The sequence below is a fragment of the Anneissia japonica genome, unplaced genomic scaffold (genome assembly GCF_011630105.1).
Source record: "Anneissia japonica isolate Jap-2015-1 unplaced genomic scaffold, ASM1163010v1 scaffold288221_len503873_cov180, whole genome shotgun sequence".
Taxonomy (NCBI): Eukaryota; Metazoa; Echinodermata; class Crinoidea; order Comatulida; family Comatulidae; genus Anneissia; species Anneissia japonica.
This window is the reverse complement of record NW_022686204.1, coordinates 77,777-101,363: the sequence shown is the minus strand read 5'-3', so window position 1 is coordinate 101,363 and position 23,587 is coordinate 77,777. Positions and strand designations below refer to the sequence as shown.

Here is a 23,587-nt window from a genome sequence, read left to right as displayed (position 1 = left end):
TTGCTCACCCCCCACTCTATTCGCCGCTCCATCAAAAATGTTTGAGGGAAAAAGAAATCATGCTCAAGTAGTTAAAAATCAAACCTTATTTTGTGAGCTAGCAACCCGAAGACTAATTTTTTATTTGGGTGGGGCCTAAAAAGTGGGCGGCTGACAAGAACCATGTAATGTATTTCCAGCGGCCTTATGGTCAGAAAAGTTCACAGAAATATTGACAACCAACCCAAACAGAAAAGACTAGGAAAGTACATGAAATCAATTCTATTATACTGTGAAAGGTTCTTCAATGTAAAGACTGAAGGTTTTTTCAAACTTACATGACAGTTTCTTTCGCTGACAGCTACCATTATCAATAATGACTGGAATGTACAGGTTAATTCTATTAGTTGTCAACTGGTCTGTAAACTACTACTGTAGTACAGTATTTAAGTTGGTTAATGATGGTTGGTTTGGATGATGATGATTGTCAAAAATTACTAAAGTATTTTGTACATGAAAAAACTTACTAAAATTTATCCTTACAATACTTTAATTCAAGCAAAACCCAACCAATAAATCAAAAATGTCAAATGAATGTTATCGATTGATTGTTTAATGTTTTTTTGTTTTTGTTTGTTTGGTTTTTTTTTTCAAGTTGAATATGTTTACAGTATGAATACTGTATGACTATGAATGATAGTTACAAAGTCAAAAGTAGTTTTGAAGTACATACGAGCTCCATCTCTCGTAGGCCTAGCGTATTTCAAACATGATTTTTAGAATATCAAAGTAATGTTTGACTTACCTTTTGTGCCACAGTTCCAGCAAATCGGAAAACATTTTTCACCTCACTTGACGCACTTTTTGACGAAGCAGACGACTTTGCTCCACCACTGGAGGTAGGCCCCTTCTTCGCACGTTTACAAGACAAGACCAGGGCTTCGACAGGGTCGTCGGTATGCTTTCTTTTAACACGTACAAGGGTTGTCATATTAAGAAAATTTAATTAATTAACAGGTAACAATAACAGACTACCTTTTGAAACGCTGTTTAAAGTAAAAACCTACTCTATGCCTAGAACTATTCCAAGTAGCTCTCCAAATTGTTGATACACACTCACTCACTCGCACTTTATTTTTTGTATTTTGGTTTTAAAAAGTAGAGGGCGACATTTGACATTATTCACTCATTCATTACTTGCATTTTATTTTATTTTACATATTAGAAAGAATTAAAATTTTAGTAAGCAGCAAAATATACATAATGATAAATTATATTATTTGTTTTCATGTGCTTTTTTTTATTATGTATTTATAGCAAACCTCCTTTATTATATTTCTAACTGTTTGGGACCTTTTAAAAACAAAATGGCAGCTTACTTGTGCGAGAAACGTGTGGTAGATTTCTCTGTTTTATTACTTTCTGCTAATAAGAAGTCAATCTTAAAGGTAGATATTTGCGTACATTGTTTTATTTACACAATAGTACACGTTATACTGTCTGAATTAGATGGATCGAAGTATATGTATTGTCTCTAGGCCTACGTTATGTTGGCAGAAAGTGCTAGTCTAGGTCGGAGCCAGCCAGGCCTCGTCTTTCGGTCTGTCCATAGCCGGTCGTATTCAAGCTAGACTTAGGCCTAGGCTATAGATTAGGCGGGATATGACCGGTTGAGCCGCCGACAAGTTGAGCCGCCGGTAATTTCTATGGAACGCCAAGGGCGTCTCTCAGTGAATGTAGTCGGCTTGCCGATGTCATCAGTGAATGAACCCCCCGGATACCAGCTACATGTTCATCCCACAGTCTTGCAAAATCGTATTAAAAATGTAATTTTATGTACTACATTTCTATAAAAATAAATGAAATTGTATAATTGGAAAATCGTATTAAAAATGTGTTAGGCCTATGTTAATATACAGTATTTACTATGGTTTTGTAATTTATATATTTTTATTTTTGTACTATTTGTAAAACTTATATATAATAATGATAAGAATGTATGGAGTTTTTGTGTTTTACTATCTGGCAAGCCAACTGAATTAGACAGATGACTATAAACAATAAATTTAAATGTGTTAGGCCTATGTTATTATACAGTATTTACTATGGTTTTGTAATTTATATATTTTTATTTTTGTACTATTTGTAAAACTTATATATAATAATGATATTAAGAATGTATGGAGTTTTTGTTTTTTTACTATCTGGCAAGCCGACTGAATTAGACAGATGACTATAAACAATGATAATATTTAAGATAATAATAATAATAATGACATGCTACATGCTATATCAACATAACAACGTACAAATTCAATAATTAAAAGACACGAAAAAACAATAATGATAATGATGATAATAATAATAGGCCTAACAATATAACAAGATACAAATTCAATAATAAAAGGAATAGGGGAAACACAGTATAAAAGCAGTAAACATCTTAATAAATGAAACTTTAAAATACAGACAAAATGAGACACCTACGCAATTCATCCTTTGCCTGATGGCTCTTGATATTGATTTTGCTCCTTTGTAATTGTATATTGTTTTTTTGGTACTTATCATTGCCGTTTTGGACATTGCCGTTATGGTTTATTGCCGTTTTGACCTGCTACCCATAGGCCTACTGCTGGCCTACTGTATTACTAGTAGCTAGGCTAGTCTAGCCTAGGCATTCATCATAATCTTAAAAAAGTGTTAATTTTATTGAAATAAAACTAGGCCTATAAAAGAAAAGGAAATTTTCAGCAAGCCATACTACATTAGGATAGCAAGAATGAAGTTAATTAATTAAGTCAGCTCCACTGAATCAGCACCTCATATTTGCATAAAAAATATCAAAATAATTGAGTCAATAATCATGGTATTATACATGCCTGTTTAATTATGAAGAAAAAATATTTTTTCTGTATTTTTCAATTTGAAATTTAAAACGTGCCTAAATAAAGTTATTCAAAATATTTAAAAAAAAATTTTTCAAATGTTTGTTAATTCAACACATAGTCAAAAGTTTAAATTTTAAATACTGTATAAATATGCAATTTTATTTTAATGTTTATATAATTGTATGTTTTTTTCCCATTTGTACAGTGTACAAGAAATTTACATTCACATAAACAAGCATATTCCTGTCTATATAAGCTATCCTCAAAGTTTTGCAATAGTTCCTCAAAATTCGCTAGTCAATCTGCCGGCTCTGCTCCATGGGGTATTTCAACGTCATTTCTAGTGAGACACAATAGCACATTAGACGATGGGTCAAGTTTACATGTACAAGAACAGGTAAGAAAACTATGGGTATTGCACATATTAATTAAATGTATAACCTCAAATTTTGGTTGAAATAATGATATTATCACCCCTATAAAGAAAAATAAAATGGCACAAGAACCGTTAAAATTCACTAATATTTCAGACTTACGTGATATAGGTTGGATCGGGTTTCCAAGGATAATAAACGAAAGTTCAAAGACTTACTTCCAGTGGGGTAATTCTGGTGTAATTGGGTAGATACTGAGAGACAATCCCTACCACCAATTTATAACTAAGCTAAGCTGCTCTCTTCACATTCAGCCTGACATGTCAACCTTCAGTTCAAAGGTTAAAGACATCTCTATTTCTGTGTTTCAGGTTTCACAAATTTCTGACCAGCTAGGCTCATTGCCGTCAAGTAGCGTGGCAACAACAGCAGCTGAGATTCTTCAGCCTGTTGCTGAGGTGCCCTTCTCGGAGCTTGGACTTGGTGGCTACTCCCCAGTTGGATTACTACAAACTGCATTGGAATTTCTTCATGTGTCTGCTGGCCTACCATGGTGGGCTGCCATTGCTACAGGTTAATGTTTTATTATTATATTGAATTGAATTACAAGGTTCGAACTTCTCAGCAGCACCTACAGCAATTGCTGTAGCAAGGACCCTCCACTACTGGGGTAAATATCAGGATTCACAGCAGCCTTCTTGCTGTCGAGTTGCCTAACCCAGGCTAGGCCTAGCAACAGATTTTACACTTAAAAATAATAGAAACTGTAACTGTAATAAAGCCATAGCGCACAGCAGCGTTTTTGCAAATGGACCATTGTAAGAAAATTGAAACCCTGAATTAAAATATAGGAAATAAAAGACAAATTGTGTTTTTAAATCACATCCCATGCATGGAATTCTGTAGACCAAATCCAGTACTGTTTTGTTTTATTCGCAATGCAATTTACAATATAAGATTCTCGTTCTTCTAGGTACCCTGATTGCGAGGGTAGCAGTTTTTCCTATCATTGTCCGTAACCAACGGTATTCAGTTCGCATGAATAATGTGATGCCGACCTTCCAAAGACTGACGGCAAAATTTAACGAAGCAAGATCTTCCGGTGATCAAACAGAAGGTAGGAATTGCATATATCTCAATTATAACTTCTTTTTGCTGTTATCAGATTAGTATGCCTATTTTATTTATTTAGTTATTGTCAAATATAACATATAATCAAACAAAAATTTTAGAAATTTGACTTCAATGAATTTTGTTTATTTAATAGATAGTGCTGTTTTATATAGAAGATTGCATCATTGATCATATGACTTTGTTAATTTAAAAGTTAATTATAATTATCAATTTATTAAACTATTATGTTGATTTATATTTATTATTGAATTTTTGTTTTCAATTATCAGTTTTAATTTGATTGTATACAAGCTTTAACAAGTATATTATTCACTTAAACATATATTAATTATTAATTTTCACTTCATGTATTTATTTGCTGTAGTAATGATGGCAAGTAATGACATGCAACAGTTCATGAAGAAACATGATATAAACCCATTGAAGAGTTTTATGGGAATTGCCGTCCAGGTAAGCCTACAGCATTCTTCTCTAACACGTCAAACTTCACTTAAAGTCAACTGAAATTTATAAAATTTTAAAGAAAAAGCTGAAGGAATATTTAAGTATTGTACAATTATCTTAAAACCAAAAGTAAATTGTTATTTTTTAAAGATTATTAAATGCTTGGTATAAAATAATTAATCAACTTCTTGAATCACTGGACTCTTTTTTTGCAAACTTATTGATAGACAAGTTCCTCATTGTGTAATTAGGGTTCTTGCTTCATGGTACAACAATCAGCAATTTGCAATTCGATGGGGTAATTGTTTTTTCTAATTTCTTCAATGTTATAGTGGGTTGAGACAGGGTGAAGTTATGTTGTCAATTCTGTATAATGTTTATATTAAAGATTTGAAGTGTAAACTCAGGGATGCTAACTGTGGCTGATCATTATCTGGAGTTTTGGTAAATAATCTCAGCAATGCTGATGCTATGGTGATTATGGCTGCTTCATTGCTTGGGCTTCAAAATTTCATTAGGATTTGTGAAAAATATGCAGCATGTCATTATATACTTTATAATGCCAAAAAGTCAGAATGTATGCTTTTCTGCCCTAATGTGTGCAAACTGTATGGTGATCAATTTATTACTCTTAATGGTAACAAACTTAATTTTGCTGAGTCAGTAAAGTATTTAGGTTGCATCCTGTGTAATAATAGCAAACTTGCATCCTTGTGCATCAGGGCAAATATGCTCAGCAGAAAATTTCCTGATGTTCTGATAAAGTCAAATGTAGTTTATTCAGAAGTTTTTGCATCAATATGTACTGTGCAACTTTGTGGAGTAATTTCACAGAGAAGTTCTTGCATTCACTTAATGTTTGTTATAATAATTCTCTTAGAATGTTGCTTAATTTGCCTAGGTATTGTAGTGCAAGTCACACGTTTCTCATGAATGATCTACCTATATTTCAGGTTTTTCAAAGGAAGTCAATCTACAGTTTTATGCTGAGATTGCAGTGGAGTGAAAATGATCTTATCAATTTATGTTTAAACAATGCTTACCTGAGTCAAGGAGTCTCTCCAAGTGGAGATCTGCTCTTTATGTTTAATTTGTTTTGCTTGTAATGTTTTTTGAATTGTTTTATTAACTCAGTTTTCGAAATAAAGTTTGATATTGATATTTATTTTCAGGCTCCAATATTCATATCATTTTTTATTGGTCTACGAAAAATGGCAACATTACCAGTTGAAAGCATGCAAGTTGGGGGATTTTCATGGTTTACTGATCTCACAACCACTGACCCTTATTATGTGATGCCAGTGATTGCGAGCCTGTCAATGTTGGCTGTGTTGGAGGTTTGTCAAATGAGAAATTTCTATCAAAAACTGATGCATAATACAGTATGATTGTAGCAGTTGTTTACTGAAATAGATGCTTGAATTCCATTCCTAAAGTTTTGTCCACACCATTAAATTTTCTTTGACAAAAATCTGTTGTATGCCCATATATGGTCATGGTGTGCCTATATATGGTCATGGTGTGCCTATATATGGTCATGGTGTGCCTATGGAAAACCTCAAGTAGAAGCCCTATGGGCTTAATGTCGAGAAGAAGCACATCTCGAATTGAAGCCCCCATTATTAGTTTGCAAAAGTATTTTCAAAAATAAGCCCATCTTGAAAGGAAGCCTATTCAAGATAGCATGGGCTTCTTTTCGAGATAGTACAGTAGGCCTGTTATACTGTAAATGAATTTCAAAGAAAAAAATTATTTTCTTCAATTTAAATATACAAACAAATTTTAATATATATTACAAACAATTGAAACCAAGAACAAATATATGTTTGCTTTGCTTTTTAATGATCTTTAAAATTTACTGAGTAAAAGTAACCATTACATATTTTTTTTAAAAGAGACGACAATGGAAGAACGATTGAAGTAAATGGTAAACCGCAAACATAACACTACTAAACAATTAATGCCCTTAACAAGATTTAAACACAAGACACTCCCGCTAAGCCCTGCACACCCCCCCCCCTCCTTCAATATTGTTACTAAGGTGCCACAAAACAATAACGTACCCAAACGTGTGTTTGTAGGGTGCACGCATTCCTGGCCCTGTTTGATTGACACTGGAAAGGTCCATTATCATTTGGTATCTCCACTGAACTAAGAAACCAAGTCATAAATTTTTTTCAAGTTCTTGTTGCACAACCCGCAATAAACTAACAAATCGCACTACTAAACTTGATACCTCCAATTGGTGATATACAAAGATCATAAAAACAAAACCAGTTTGTACTGATGAAAGTGTTATTTCATACCAAATTATTTTACTGTATAAAAATTTGCATGTATAATACATAAATAAATAAGAAGACTAACAAAAACAAGCAAATGTGAACACCATTCACATTAAGATTATGTATGACATATTGATTCATATTTCCTGCATAAATAAGCAACACTGCAAACCTGTTATCTATATAAGAGAAAGTGTAAAAGAAACAGGAATACTTTATTAATGTTTCGTAAAAATATATTGCACAAATATCTTAGGGTAGAAATATTAAACAAACAGAAAGACTGGAATACATGCAGCCACCGGAAAATTCAAAATCAAGACCACCGAAAAGTATGATTAGTTGGAGTGAGGGTAAATGATGCTTAAAAACAAGAAGCTGACCCTGTGCACAACGTTGAAAAAAACATGTATATAAAAAATGTGAATCTGTATTGCTTCAATGGTCCGCAGTAAAGCCGGGCACTAACTGCGTTCTACGACAGTCACTCACTCCATGGGAGCGCACCATGGGAGCACTCAACAACACGACACTGTCCGCTGATTGTTGGTGGCAGTCTCAATGGATCGTCATTAAAAATGATCCGTTGCGCGCAAGTTGTGGCGTCGCATTCTTTATAGAATTGTGTCGGTCGACGACCATCGGACTCGGCGAGTGCCCGGCTTAAGGCTCAATTACTTAAGAGAATTTCAGTACATGGCTTGAATACAATAAAAATCAAGACAAATTTGGTCCTTCATTTTGTTTTTAACAATTTCTTAAGACAAGGAATATTTATTTATACATAAATCAACTGCTTTATATTAAACACTCATATTTATTGCAGTAAAATATAAGAATATAGTTTCTAACATGAAAGGTGACGAATCATTAGAAAGCATTCTTTTAGTCATAGGTAATTGTAGTTTCTGGATATACCATGGTTCTGATTAAGATGGCGCTGCTTATTTGAAGTATATACTCTGAAAATGAGCTTTTTTATTTTGGCAGGGCTAGATGGACCTACATAACATGCTGCATTAATTCATAAAAACCATATTTCTTATCAGAATTTATTTATTTAATCCATCAATTTCTCCTACCAATAGCCATACTGTGATGGTCCACTTTTTCCACTCTGCTATAGTACTGCTAATAACTTGCATTGTAATCTCCTAGAGCATTTGAATGCTATACTTGTGGCGCCCTCTATAACACATCTACAATAGCATACTATGGAAGCCTGGTGCTCTATCTCATTCACACTTAGCTGATACAGACAGTACCGTGGGGGCCTGCTTGTCTAGGCCCCACTTCTTACCATTTACTACCATCACCACTGGTGTTTCTACTCTTATACTGGGGAACTTGATAACCTACAATGCAAGGAAAACAGAATTACTTGGTGATGGACAAAAATAGAACGTAAATAAGCTTCTTTTAAGTGATTTTAATTCCTGAATAAAATGATTTTAATACCTGAATAAAATGAAATGGAATGAACCAAAGTTTGAAATACATAATATATTGTCTCCAGCAATATTTTGAAAAATATAACAATTAAATAATATTGATACAGTAATAACATATTAATTATTAATAAGGTAAATAAATAGTTTCAAAATATAATTAACAACTATAACAACAATAGTAATCAAATAACAAAAAAATAATCATGAGATAACTAACAAAAAATTAAATAATGATAATGATAATCGGCTTCAACACTAGTCACTAAGTGCAAGCTCGGTAGTCTAGTGGTAGTTATCTGGAGGTCTTCAACTTGTGTTCGATTCCCACACGAATCACCTGCGATTTTTTTTGGCTTGTATTTGGAAACATACTGAGCATTCGGTACGATAATATATCAGGTAGGACAAAACATCACTCCAATGATAATCCTATCATAACTTTTATTACATGACATATGCAGAGTTATTACAATGGCTAGCTGCTACCAAATTCATTCTTTACTTTGTGTTTTGAACCTTTTAAAAATGCATTAATTCACAATTTTAAATTTTGAAAATACATTTTGAATTGAATTAAATAACAATAACAATTAAAAAAATAGAGATTGCTTATTAAGCCAGGGTTTATATCTCAGTTGAGATTAACTGGTATCCTTATGTGCCCACCATATGGTAAAAACACATTAAATATTCTGTAATTGAAGATGCTGTAACATGGTTAAAGGCGCCCTCAAGCGTAAAGCGATTGTCATGGAGCAGCGCATAAATATATTTAGACGTACGTGTGATTTATTGTGTTCTTAGACTATACATTTTGTTAGACGGGTAATTTTGTTTGTTGTGATTTAGCCCGTTCATTGTATATATTTTGGAAATATATGTTGTGTCTCCCGATGACACCCAGTTACTTTTCAAATATAAGGTAATAATTTAAGTACTTGCTTACCTTATCACTAGCATGAAATTCATGGTACATAACAAATGGTTCTGGTATAGCAACAGAATCACCTATTATTACTCCTTGGCCTTGCGCTATGTTAAATATATTCACTGCAAAACACGTCCCTTCAGAATCGATCAAAGCAAATGTGCTAAAATTTGGGAGACAATTATAATGTACAGCATAAGGAAACAAATTGATCAAAATAAAAATAATTTATGATGTTTGAAAAAAAACAATTTTAAACTTTAGTCAATAAGTTTTATAACTAAACCATGGATTATAGCCTTGTGGTTAGTATTTTACCATACAAAATGCATTGGCTGATAATGGTTGGCCATGAAATACCAAGTTACAGGCGTGGATTTGGGGAAGGGTTGAATCAGGGGAGGGTGTGCCTGGGGCCAGACACCAAACAAGGGAGAAGAAAAGAAAAGACAAGAGGAAAAGTTGGGAGAAAGAAAATGTTATTAAAAGCGCTGCACGGATACCTTTATGAAGTAGTTATTTGTTTACTCATACTGAATAACCCATAACTTGCAGCGTCATTGTTCTGAATTGCATATGGGCATGGTCTGTGGCTACCTAACAACCTTAAAAAGGTGCTTATAGTAGCTACATGTTCACATCGTTCCACAACACAATCAATACAATCGATAATACAAAATAATCGACAATTAAACAAAACATTTCAACATTATTGTACTCACAATGGTATAGGCTCATCCAGCATTATATTACAGACCACCTTTCCTAAAATAACTTTCTCTTTGTTGAGTCCTTTATCAAGCTGATCTAATTTTACAGGTACTAAGGTTACTTTGTCCCCCTTAGCAGACTGGAATATTCCGCCACCGTATGGGCCTAGGTCAGATGGTTTAAATGCACCTAGCAACTGCTGCAACCGTTTTGGTTTTAACTTTCCCTGTACGATAAAAAATTAATAACATTTCAATATACACCACATCAAAACACCATATCAAGCTGTTAATGGCACCAACCCATGTCTATACAACTGTTGAGATGGTTTTTCACTTGGAAAGTGTTTTTCATGCGCGAGTCCTTCACAGGTTTCTACATTTTGCGAAGAGAAATAATGTGAAGGAAATCATAACGCGGGAAAAAGTTAACGTGCCTATAAATAAGCTGAGAACAGAATCGAAGAATGCATGCATCACGATGGTAACTTGGCGTGAAAATGCGTATAGCAAATCTTTTCACTCATGAAGTGAAAAAGAATGAAGCACTCACACAATTTTTTTATGTGGTGGAACTATTTGCCAAGTGAAAAACTGCCCTTAATTATAGTGGATAAAATCACTATAGATCATCAATGTTTTAACTGAATGATCATTAAAACAATGAAAGAATATCAATTGAGTCTCACTTTTTTCTCAACTAAATCTTGAATTTTTGATAGATAGATGACTAGCTGTTCCATTTTCTCCTTTGGTTCCGTCCATGTTGGGTCCAGAGCGCTTGCTCTTGCATAGTCTACCAGTGCTTCTTCATACTCCTCTTGATATTTATAAAGCTGAAGCAGAAAAAATAAATTGTGAACAATTTTATATAATTTTGTATGTACTGTGTAAACTAAGAGTAGGGCAAGAACAAATATAATCTAGAAAGGGAAGCAGTGGAGTAAGAGGAAATCTTTAAGTGAAAAATATAAAAGGCACCTTTATTTAATCTTTCATCAATTAGGAAATTGGTTAATGTAAACTATAACAGGTACATTTAATTAATCAATTAATTATTTAACTAATTACTCAAAATCAATTATTCATTTGTTAGTCATCAATCTATCCATTTATTCAATCATTTATTCATTCCTCCAAAATATATTGGAAATTAAGTACCTGTACATTACACAGTGGAGGATCCTGGAATTTGAAATTTAGGGGCCAAGAGAGCGATTTTCAAAGATGGAAGGTCTAGACTATTGTACCTCAGCTTTGTTGAGGCTGAGGTAAGAAAATTTATGGTTATGGCACCTCTAAATGGCCAGAAATGGCACTCTCAAAACTTGAACATAATCTTACGGTTTTCTCCGACTTTTTTATAATTTTGAAATATTTAGAGGGCCCAGTCCTTCTCCCCCCAACCCCCAATGAATCTGCCACTGTTACATGAACTTAACAATGACTTTGTTGCTAAAAAATCTATATAAAATGTTTAATTGCTCATTTTAATGCCTCAAATTATCCAAAGCATAAAGAAATGACATTTTTATGGAAGATAAACATTTTCAATTGAAAAAATAAATACTGACTTATAATAAATATACTAAAGTATTAAAGCAATTCAATGTTGAATGTACCAACATACTATACATCTTCAACAATGTAAATATGAAAGTCAAATAATACTAAACTTACTGTTGCTCTATTAAAATGTAAATCAGGGTTGCAATTCGCTACTGGATCTTTTTCCTAAAAAAATCAAAGGGTATAAGGTAATGTTGAATTTTGTTTAAACAGTTTAAAATAATAATATTACAATAGCAGCAATAGTTGCAGCAATACTGTATTACAGTAGAAGCAGTTGTAGTAATAATTAGTAGTTATAATAATTAGTAGTAGTTGTAGTAATACTGTATGTATTTTCTTATATTGTTAAACACAGTACATATGAGGCATGCCATCCCAAAAACAGCTTCAGTGACCAAAATAAATTGAAATGAATTTTAACATATGTGGCAAAGACAAGCCAAACCAGTCACTCATCGCAAAAATTGATTTTTAGTTTTTAATACATGTTTAAAACAGTAAAATGAGAGCTTTAAAATGGTAAAAGAATCATTTAAATCCGACATTTCGTTATAAAGTTACATGAGTTTAAACATACAGTACAGCTGTTTAAAGAACAATATTTAAGAAATCAGCCTTCAAAGTTTACAATTTTATGCATTTCTTAGGCAGGAACCTCACTAAATCATTAAAAAATGTTGTTTTAACATTTAAAATAGGGAAAATAACAGCATCATGATGTTTAGATATACAAAGGTTTGTTCAGTGCAATAAAATAGATTTCCAAAATTTTCACATTGCAGCTTGTTTTGGCCGTTATTTCCGAAACAGGATTTGCAACGCGTGACTGGTTTGGCTTGCCTTTGCCACACATTCTAATCTCCAAACTATAAGCTTTAACATGATGGACCTTACTGGAATCGACCTACTATTGCCAAAGTTATGAGTAAAGGCATTACGGCTTCTCACTAAAGTATACAATACAGTACTGCCATATTCTTGAGCTAATTAAGCAGTTTAACAATTGGTGACAGTACACTGGTTTTGGGATGCCAAGTGTCATATTTTAGAAAACAGCAGCGGTGGCACTATTTTCTTGCTACCACGGGCCCACAGCAGCCCAGCCAAATTCATTATTCAACTACGGTATTACAAATTTAGTTACTTTTACTTTACTGAAAAGATGATTTGCACTTACAGCTTGTGAGTAAGCACTTAAACATTGCTTAAGTATTGCCGGGTTCTGACTTCCAGCAAAAAACACAGCTAGATAAGCATTCCCCATAATAACTATTAGAAGAAAAAAAAAATCACAATAAGCATATGCATCAAGAAATTTAAATAGATTGTTGTTTTTCCACACTTGATTTATTATTGCACTCAAGTACTCAGTACATATTTAAATACCAGTGAACAAATTTACAGGGCATGCTGCAAATTGTATTATGACCACTAGTACAAGCATAATGGTCTTGAAGTTTAATACATATTAACTCTAGAAATCATGGGTTCGATTTTCCACCAGGACAACATGCACATTGTTTCTCATTTGGGGACATACTTATTAGTAATGACACAAGCAGGAAAAACAACATTTTATAAATAAAATAGTTTCAACACAAAACCATCATTATTCATTATATTTTTTCTTGTTTGCTTCTGTGAATGAAATGTAGAATTCATGAGATAAGATTAGGGTTAATTGATGATCAATCCTGAGATTAAACAGGAATTTTGCTTTAGTTACTTTCAGCAACATATAAACACCTGGCATAATTTGAGACCAGAAGCCTGAGTTATACTACCTTTAAAATATATTATTTTCCTTCTCACTTTAAATTTAAAAGATGTATCAGCTGTTGAATCAGTAGTTGCACGTTTTTCCAAAACCCAGGAGCGATCACCACAATTACGCTAAATACTGATTAGTCAAATGTTACCAAAGGTTACAGCCAACTGGTCCCATTGAGTGAAGGGTCACATCATGACTTGATTAACCCAACAAAAGGGGAGTTTCAAGCCAGGTATGTTTAAAATTGTTTTTTTTTTATTTCCATCACATTCAACAGCAAGTACACTCACCACTTACAGGAGTTGGTTTCAGTTGTGAGAAAAAAAGTCTTGCTGTGACTGGAATTGAACCCAGAAAACTGGGATTAGAAGGCAAGCACCTTAACCACTAAGCTATTCAACTCCATTCCAATGAATGTGCAGGCTCTGACACCTACATGAAATCACAGATATTAGTGGACAAGTTTCTACAGAATTGAAACTTACACCATGATGTTCCATCTTTAATATCCAACTCAATAGCCTCTTTAGCGTACTCTATACTCTGCTGAATAGCTCTGTTTCTCTCCTCGTCTGTTTTTCCAATTTGTCTTAAAACCATCGACAAATTCCTTAATGAATACTTGTTCTTCTTCTGCAATATCAAAATAATACCAAGTCATACTTCAATGTACACAATTAAGTTTTATGCAACAAATAAGTGTAATTTGCAGATACAGACATGATATATCATCGTATTCATAGGCAAATCACTGATCATAAAACTTTAGGGGTCCCAAATCTCCAGGAAACTGCAGGAATTTGCGACCCCTAAATTGAAAATCAGGACAGTCTCCCACACAATGGTAAAGGTGTTTAAGTATTAATGAACTAATGAAATCAAATATTATGGTTGAGTAATATGACTGGCACTTAAAGAAACTCACATGATTAAGAGCTCCATTAAAGCAATTCCTAGCTGTTTCTACATCTTTTTTCTTCCAGTAGCATTCTCCGAGTTGGTTCCAGGCCTCAACCATTTTGGGATCGAGTTTTACTGCTCTAGATAAACTCTCAAGTGCTTCATTACTGAATTCAGGAAGTACGTTTAATGCTTTGCCTTTCAGAAAGAAAAATACTGCCCTGTCTGGAGTCTCAACTGTATAGAATAAAAACACAGGATATTAATGAGATTTATTTTAATGAGATTTAAAATAATAAATTATTCCAGTTTCAGAGGTGCCAACCTTTCCCCAACAGGTGGTTTATTATTCCCAGACAGATGGACCAGGGTTCACATCTACCTCAGCCCCATAATGTTTCATTTTTCCCAACAGTTTTTACCATGGCTCATCGATTGCAGCGTCCAGGCCCGGCCGGCCTACTCGCTGGCACCACCCGAGGCCTGATAGTGCATCATGTCAACAAGGCATCTATGAGCTTCATATGATTGCCACATCATTGGATCAAAGACTAGTGGCACACTAATCAATTAACTGGGTAAGCATTGCCATTCAAGCCTACCAGCTTCAAACTTACAGTATCCTGCTAGGAATTTTTACCATCATGATCTTTCCCCATAAAATAACCACCCAGAGTTTGTACTATAGCCTCTATCAGACTTGTCAGACACCCGTCAAAAATTCTACCGCCACTGTTTTTCTTACTAGTACGTCACTGCAGGTTAAAAAAAACCCTGTTTTTGCTCACTAGTTAACATACCTTGATGCTCTCCAAGAAGTTTGATAGTTTTTCTTAGTTCTTCTTCTAGCTCTTTGGCCTTATGAATTGCTCTGTCGAGACTATTCCTTTCAAAGTAATGGTCCCGGAAATCATACAGATTATTCACAGCTTCCTACAACAAGGAATAAGACCACCAATATAAAATGTATTGGCTGGAGTTGAATATTAACCAAAGTTATAGACATCAATTCAAGTATAAAAAAAAACCCCAGGAAATGTAAATAAGAGGTATTTGATGATTTTTCCAGGAAAGAAATGGTAAGGTTGCTCCTAAACAAAATACATGTCCACTGTTTAACATGTAATACAAAAAATGTAACTAGACAATATTATTATTTAAAAGATCTTATTCTAAGCACAAGGCAGTACTTATTGTACTGGCCAAGCAGTACAAGCCAGGCATAGTTTGATTACATACACTATTGCATGAGCTTAAAACATACTGTATATATTCGCAATGTGCATGACCAGCATCACTGAAAGGACAAAGGTGGGTGCTGTGGAAGTTGCAAGGACAACCGAAAATAGACATAGAAGGACATAGTGAAAGTTGCATCTGAAGTGCTCCCACGACCCAATGGCTAGCCAACATATTATGGAAATGATGATGATGATGATGATGATGCATGTGGTTTATATGCATGCCTTTATAAACGTAGTAAAGAATGCTATATTCAAAGGTTTAGTATAAAAAGATGACTACATTCAGAAATCTTTAATGGAACTACAGTTAAAAAACTGTCAGAAAATGCACAATTGAATACCTTTATTTGTAGTCTACAATTGTGAATCAGTGGCACACATCATGTGGCGCATTCACAATAAAACTATAAAACCGCAGACTCAAAAAACACATGTGTACAAAAATAAGACAAAGCTTAATTAATTAGTTAATTCAATAAAATATAGTGATACACTACTTAAAACATTAAAATATATATAAAATATAAAAAATTGAAAAACACAGTACTTTAAAAAAAATCAATTTAAAATCTTTAATCAATAGCTCATTTTAAAAGGATTAATTCCAAACCAGAAACAGACAGAAAATATTAGCTTTTGCTGACACACATGGTTTTTTTTACAAAAATCACCAGCAGAATTTAAAAATTCATAACTCCATAATGGAGAGTCGTACCACGTTAAGGATGTATTGTCCCTTGCTAATGTCGAAAAATCATTAAAAAAAAATTTTGAAATAAACTTGTTCATATTGCAATTGCATACCAATTATTAACTTGTGCATAAAAATTATTGAATTTAAAAAATGTGTACCCTGATTTTTAAACCAAATAATTATATTATAAAAATAATAAAACACTTCCAGTGACTGGCTGGAAAGAAGTGTTTCTATCATTATTCTATTCTATTTTATTCTATCTAAGGAAAGTTTTGTTTTTCTGAGCAGGTGCAGATTGTGCTTATCTGCCTCATTAGCATAACAATACTACACATAAGGCTTATTCAAGTTAGACGGCTTAAACCAGCCGGCTTCCTATCCTGGTAAGCCTAGCCTAGCTAGGCCTAGGCGCCTAGCCTGGGCCTCCACCGAGCCCTAGACTAGAGGCTAGGCCTAGCATTTCTACCTAGCTAGGCCTAGACCTACTGCTAGCTACTATTCTAATGAGAGGCACATTGTCAGAAGAACTAAGATACAAATATAAAGACCTCATGCCTCGCTCAAATTTTGTATCGACCCTTATTTAGTTTTCGTTTACCTCCATTTTTGGAAGAACTGAAAGAGATGATGAACCTTCCGCCATGACGATGGCTCTGATCAACAACTAGCAAACGTCTGTAGTTTGAAGACTATAGAATAACACATTTGGATGGAACGCATACTATGAATTGATATTGATGTGCATATATTATATACAGTATTTATATATATATATATATATATATATATATAATACATCAAAACATATATCTATACGTATGTATTTATCAAGATCTATATAGGCTACAGCTGATATAATACATTTAAAGTAAATTATGTAAGTTTATTGGTATTTTATTTTGTAATATTGCATAGATAACTGTTTTTTTTGGCCTTCCATATTAAAAAACCACCACACCAAACGTCGTGACCCTAATCTAGGCCTAATTGTGCAACATGACTGGGCTAGAGAATGCTAATCCTGTTATTTACCAGAAATTAGAGGAACGTTTTATATTACCCGATGAAGAAGACGACAATATAGTGGATGTGTTTGATGCGAGAGAGGTATTTGATCTGATTCGATGTATAAACGATCCAGAACATCCACTTACCCTCGAAGATTTAAACGTCGTCGATTTATCCAATGTCCAAGTAAGTAGGGGTTTCAACACCACCAATATAGCAGTTGACTTTGGCCTCCTAGGCCTATAGGCCCCCGCCTATGACGTACATACATTGTTCTATTATTATTACTTACTAGATGATAGATAGTGCTGTGAGCTTTATGATTAATAGTTGTTTCTTGAAATAAATCGTAAATGAAGCCTTGAGAGAGAAATTCAGGACTCATTTCCTAAAATTGCCAAAATGGTGAGAAATGAAAATTTATGTTGAGTCTGTCTCTGTTGTACGTTACATCACCTGCCCCAGGTGCCAAAAGAAATACCGGAAGGAGGTGCATTTTCCAAATAGACCTAGACTTGTCATGGGAAATGCAAATACAGTTTTATATCCTCCACGATGAAATTACCAGGATATTTTTGTTTGTCAAATAAAGACTGAATTGATATATTAAACTTTGACTTGTTATGAATTTATGAAAGATAGCTTTTTTTTACTTTTCATGTTTCTATACTTACTGATATTCTATTAGTGGTGGGCTATTACAGGGTAAAGAAATGGGTGGTATTTCAAATACCAAATGTACACGTCTTAAATGAAGTGGCTTATTAAGTTATTGTCCTGAACATTTTGACATCTTTTTTAAGAAAATTGGTTGAAAAATAGGACAGTGCGGACCAAAATACGAAATTGAGGGGTCTGGGGGAAATATTCGGCAGTGAAAATACATGAAAGGTCATAACTTTTTTATCTGAAGTCATATTTTGGTAATATTAGTGTCCATATATATGTTTTTGAGGTCAAGGAATTGATTAGTGATGTCAGAAATACTTAGAAATGTAATTATAGTGGTGAAATTTTAAATTTCATGTTAGTTTTTTTTTTTTTTTTTGGCGTTACGGTAAGAGTACATGTTACATATTCTATGAAAAAAATTATTATTATTTTTTTTTTTTTTTCCAATCAATAATCATTGTAGCAATGTCTTTCTTTTCTTGGTGTACTTTTCAATTCATAAAACATTTTAATGAGCATTATAGGCCTACATGTATCTTAGCTTTGATGACGCATAATATGCGTACAGTATCAACAACCATTAAACATGCTGTATGTAGAGCGGTAGCAATAATTTTTGCAACACAGAAGGTTTATCGATAAGAACAATTTCAGGGGTATTTGCTTATCTACTGAACACCAAGGGTAACCCACCCACCCATTCTATGCACTTATTTCCATTGGTGTCCTTCAGGTGGTAATTGGCTAGTCCATCAATAGACCAACCTGGTATTTTCCAAACAAGTGCATTCTTTACCATGCACCTTGGACAGGGTTTAAATGACTCTTCTGAGAGGCACATTTCAGTCCTCTAGCTGAAACACAAGGAGAACAGCAGAGGGGTGTATACAGGTACATATAAAGATTAACCATCAATCTCCATAGTTTTGCACACACAGAGTTGCTATCACTAGTTTAGCTATGATACTCGCATTCTACAAATCTACACAAAGTTCTACAAAAAAAGTTATTAATTCATGGGATCTCAGCGAGTTAGTTGTGCAGTATTTGTTAATCATTATACAATAATTTCTAATTATTTCATTGAGTCGATAGCTTGTAGATAAACAAATGCCCCTGAAATTAGTGTTAACCTAAATAGACCTTTCTGATTTCCGGGAAGCTGATGCGAATTCCAGGAAACTTGGACCCCTGTTTTCTAAGCAAAAAAAACTAATTCAAAATCACTTCATATCAGTACTGTACTGTACAAATTATTTGGCCAGCTGTACCCCATCACTTAATCACAGAGTCCTCCCAATTAGACCTTCACAACCCCTAAGCTCCCCCCCCCCAACCCAAATTTCAATACTCCTAGGATAGATACGCCACTGCTCTTCAGTCATGGAAAGGAACAAATATACCAGACATACAGTAATTCAGGCCTGCAGTAATTTCAAGAAGTAGGGTAGCAGATAAAAATAATAATTATTATTGATTTTCTGTTTTATTTTGTTAATGACATTTGCATATACGGTATGTTTCTTTTAAGGTTTTATAAAATAAATTGAAATAAAAAAAAGAATCATAAAATGTCCTTACTTTTCAGGTTGATGATGAGGAAAACAATGTGAAAATTCTATTTACACCTACAATTCCCCACTGTAGTATGGCCACACTTATCGGACTATCGATTAAAGTAAAACTCTTGCGATCATTGCCCTCACGGTTTAAGGTCAGTCCTGGAAACAGTACACTGAAATTTTAGAAATATTTTTAGAAGTATTTTTGTACAGTATTACAACACATTTCTCATAGATTTTATAAATAACAAGCTCTCATAATCTCAAAAGCTCCGTTGAGGGCAGTTTAATAGAGGCAGTAGAGCTAAAAAAGACCTGTTGAAGCAATCAACTATAGTATTAATGAGCTGAGTTTTTCTAGAGCTCCTCATGATGGCAGTATAATAGAAGCAGTAGATCTAAAAGAGGTGTATAATAATCAATCAACTATTAATCAATGAGCCTCATGAGGGCAGTATAATAGAGGCAGTAGATCTTTAAAAGATCTATTAATCAATGAGCTGTTTCTAGAGCTCTTCATCCAAGCTAAAAAGTTTAATATTTATGAACAAGGTAGTACACTGTACCAGGTGGTAATATTTAAAAATAAAAGTTAATTGATCGAATTATTTAAAGAGAATGCAATATTATTTATTACTATTACTTATTTCTATTGTATTACTTATTTATAAATACTGTATCAGATGCTAGCACAATTGAAAAACCAGGAGCCATGGAATACAACTAGCAATTGTTCGTTTAGTGGTTGACAGTATTAAGTTTGACCCACACACTAAAAAATATAGGGCAGTTTTTCATTTTTGCCTAACCTACTTTAAAAACGAATATTTTTTACTTTTGATATTTCTTAACTTATAGGTTGATGTTGCAATTTTTCCTGGAAGCCATGCATCAGAACATGCAGGTAAATATCATGAAAAAACACTGTTACACTACAGTTTTTTTTCCTTTGTATTAATCCCCCATTATATTTCTCATCCCATGTTACGTTCCACTAATCACAGGGGTGGGGTTTCTTATAAGCTTGAACCCAGCTACAGGGGCAGCGCCAGGAATTCCCAGACGAGGGGTCCAAGCTCCCCAACAAGGACTTAGTAATAAGCATACCTAAATTGTACTTCCAGCGGTTTTTCCCGACCGCTTGCTGAAAATTCCACAACATGGGGATCAAGCGGGGGTCCAGAGGCCCCCAACAGGGGTCCCTTATCCCTCACCGGACCCCCGCTAGCACCGCATCTGCCCAGGCATTATTTTTTTTCCCATACAGTTAAGGCAGAAATTATAGAGGGCGCTATTAAAGGTTATGTATGTGAACTGAACATGAATATGCATGCTTGAATTCCCCTTCGCGAGACCCGAAAGTAATGTTAGCTGCTGGTGGAACATGAAAGCTACGGCGTATAGTAGGGTAGGGCGAAATCTCTTGGTAGTAAGTGGAGACGGTGTAGTCAACACAGTGAAAATTAATGAACTATTTGTATTGTAATTATAATATCCCTATGCCTGTTTATATACAGGCTTTGAAGGTATAGAAAGGGCGTTGAATCTTGTCGGTTATTTGAATAGTAAACATACTATTAAACTGCAAAAGTACTACTGATTCTGAAAGATATAAACATCTAGAAATGCTCGGACACAGATATTAAGACAATTCTAACCACAAAATCTCCATATAGCATACTGTTTTTAGAAGTTGAGCTTCGTTCTTCTCCAGCGACGCCTCTTAGCATTGTACCTTAGCTTGTTACCAGTCTTCATTCTGGTCCACTGAGGAATTGGACGATTCTGTTTCTGCTTCCTAGCCAGCTTCTGCTTAAACTTGAATGATTTATGTGAAGGCATGCCACCTGGCCCTGTCTTTGAATTTACAAATTTGTTGGGGGAAAATTAATTAAAATCCTTATTCTAAGCCAGAGACATCCAGTTGAGAGTGCTATTTTCAGGGATGTGGATGTGACATATGGTAGAGCTGAGGTGGGTGTGGCCTGTCTGCTGGGGAATGATAGACCACCTGTCAAGGGAATGCTGATGATGCCACTGATCACATCACACCTCATTATCACATTTATTTCTTCCCTTTATCATCACCATGCTTTTACCTCTATCAAATTCTTCACTTCATTTCCTTCATTATCACCTTCTTTTTTCATTTTATTTATTTTATAGGCATTTTATTAGGTGTGTAATAGGATCAATAGTTTTCTCATGCCTGGTTCTACTACTTCTCACACATTATAGAATGCACTACTTATATTGTGGTAATTATAGAGCATTGTATAGGCACTGCAATGGAGCAGTGTTGCATCACCAATTTAAAAAAAAGTCCTCATGTATGGGACTCAAGAAAAGTTGGTAGATACTGGTTTATACAGGGTCAAGTCATCTTGACCCAGTGTCTATCACATTTTCATTCTCCTCATCCCCAAGTTCCATTTACAGTACAGTACATTTGTTACTTTATGGCCCTCAGCAGTGGTGGGGTCAAGTGAGGGGAAGGTAACATTTTAGAGGGGCAATATTGTTCCCATAGCAGACCGGTGGTACAATTGTAATGACAACACACATTAATGAGTAACGCTTATCCATGTGCTTGTTTTGTTTTTTTTTCTTAAATGCTTGGTATATTTACTAGAAATTGCAAGTGAAGTACAACTGCATATAAATGTTCTTCGAACAAAATTATTTATGCGAGTTAAGTGAAAATAATGAATAATAAAACTATAACAAATAATATGAGACACGACCCATTGTCTATATTAGAACACTTCTCATTGAGTAACAAAGTCGTAATTTTTCATTTTTGTCAAAAAGTGTCTATAGTGTGGTGAATTATGGTTTAGGTTTTTTTTAATAAAGTTTCAAAAATGACTATGTATGTGGAAAATGTAGTTGATTACCAAAGGTTACAATTTTTATTTTGAAGACTGCATGGTCTAGGAAGTGTACATTTTTTTATGGGGCAAGTTTCCAAGGGCGGGTTTTCTAGGGGCGAGTTGACTGCCAAAGAGTGTGGCCAAAGTGCGAGCCAGCGTGTTATTTGATCACAAGTGCGAGACATATCACAAGTGTGAGCCAGCGAGCCATGACGTCACGACAATAGATAGACGTTAACCAGTTGTGCGAAGTATCGGCTGTGATTTGTGGAGTACAATTCAAAAAACAACTATAGGTCTAATAATGAATTATTGTGATGTTAAATAGACAATGTTAGCTATCAAAGAGCGACGTTGTTTTTCATTGGGACCTTCGTCCCTTCAAGGCTAGGCCTATACCATCCTAGCTAGTCTAGGCCTAGTGTAGGATAGGGCTAGCGCGACATGCGGACGTTGGTACGAGTAGGTTAGTCTACAAATGTCGCCTAAAGTAATTGATTTTACCCGGCAGAACGAAAGAAGGAAACTCCGCTTTTCAGTCGTCTTAGCCACTCGTTTTTTGACAAACAATGACCTTTCAGAGGTCAAATTGCTTTCAAGAATATGAATTGGCTGCTTCGCATCAATTACTTATGTAAAAATTGTGTTAAATGATTGTTGGCCAGTCTTACAATGCAGAACTGGAAGGCTGGGAAAGAAAATCATCTTGGGGGTGGGGGACAAATGGCCCTCGGTCTTGCATTCCTTTTCCTTTTATTTCTCAAAGCGTTAAATCCACACATCCTATTCAGTCCGGGTATAAATTAATTTATTAATATATTTAATTTTATCTTTGCTAATAATCTTCTATATTTTTTCCATATTTTGTGTAGTGAATAAACAATTAGCTGACAAGGAGAGAGTTGCAGCAGCATTGGAGAATAGTCACCTGATAGCAGTAGTGAACCAGTGCCTGTCAAACAGTTGATGTCCATCCAAAAACATTTATGAAATAAAATGAGACAAGCTGCAAGTCTGATTAAATAAGGAACTTTTAGTACAATTACAACTAATTAATTTTGCAAAACACTATATAGTTTTTGAAATCTATCAACT

At 34.2% G+C, this 23,587-nt stretch overlaps 4 protein-coding genes across 4 annotated transcripts in view; 2 read left to right on the top strand and 2 right to left on the bottom strand.

Moving 5' to 3' along the window:
• The window catches only part of LOC117113789 (probable RNA polymerase II nuclear localization protein SLC7A6OS), a 28,654-nt gene extending 27,532 nt beyond the window's left edge, over positions 1-1,122 (bottom strand). The window contains exon 1 of the mRNA XM_033257225.1: positions 785-1,122. Coding sequence (XP_033113116.1) covers positions 785-970 — 186 coding nt within the window. The 5' untranslated portion in view covers positions 971-1,122. The remainder of the gene's footprint in view (positions 1-784) is intronic.
• A 194-nt stretch (positions 1,123-1,316) lies between these two features.
• Positions 1,317-7,465, top strand: LOC117114111 (mitochondrial inner membrane protein OXA1L-like). Its single transcript, XM_033257663.1, has 7 exons — positions 1,317-1,427; positions 3,073-3,264; positions 3,613-3,814; positions 4,215-4,358; positions 4,740-4,825; positions 5,992-6,156; positions 7,361-7,465. Exons 1-7 carry the CDS (start codon positions 1,347-1,349, stop codon positions 7,463-7,465), a joined length of 975 nt encoding a protein of 324 aa, XP_033113554.1. The 5' UTR covers positions 1,317-1,346.
• Positions 6,641-17,050, bottom strand: LOC117113769 (tetratricopeptide repeat protein 5-like). Its single transcript, XM_033257207.1, has 10 exons — positions 16,976-17,050; positions 15,237-15,369; positions 14,462-14,673; positions 14,022-14,169; positions 12,943-13,034; positions 11,874-11,927; positions 10,883-11,029; positions 10,206-10,420; positions 9,502-9,646; positions 6,641-8,459 (listed from the first exon to the last, which is right to left on the bottom strand). Exons 1-10 carry the CDS (start codon positions 17,018-17,020, stop codon positions 8,340-8,342), a joined length of 1,311 nt encoding a protein of 436 aa, XP_033113098.1. The 5' UTR covers positions 17,021-17,050; the 3' UTR covers positions 6,641-8,339.
• A 275-nt stretch (positions 17,051-17,325) lies between these two features.
• Positions 17,326-23,587, top strand: LOC117113778 (cytosolic iron-sulfur assembly component 2B-like). Its single transcript, XM_033257215.1, has 4 exons — positions 17,326-17,571; positions 19,646-19,771; positions 20,478-20,523; positions 23,365-23,587. Exons 1-4 carry the CDS (start codon positions 17,374-17,376, stop codon positions 23,457-23,459), a joined length of 465 nt encoding a protein of 154 aa, XP_033113106.1. The 5' UTR covers positions 17,326-17,373; the 3' UTR covers positions 23,460-23,587.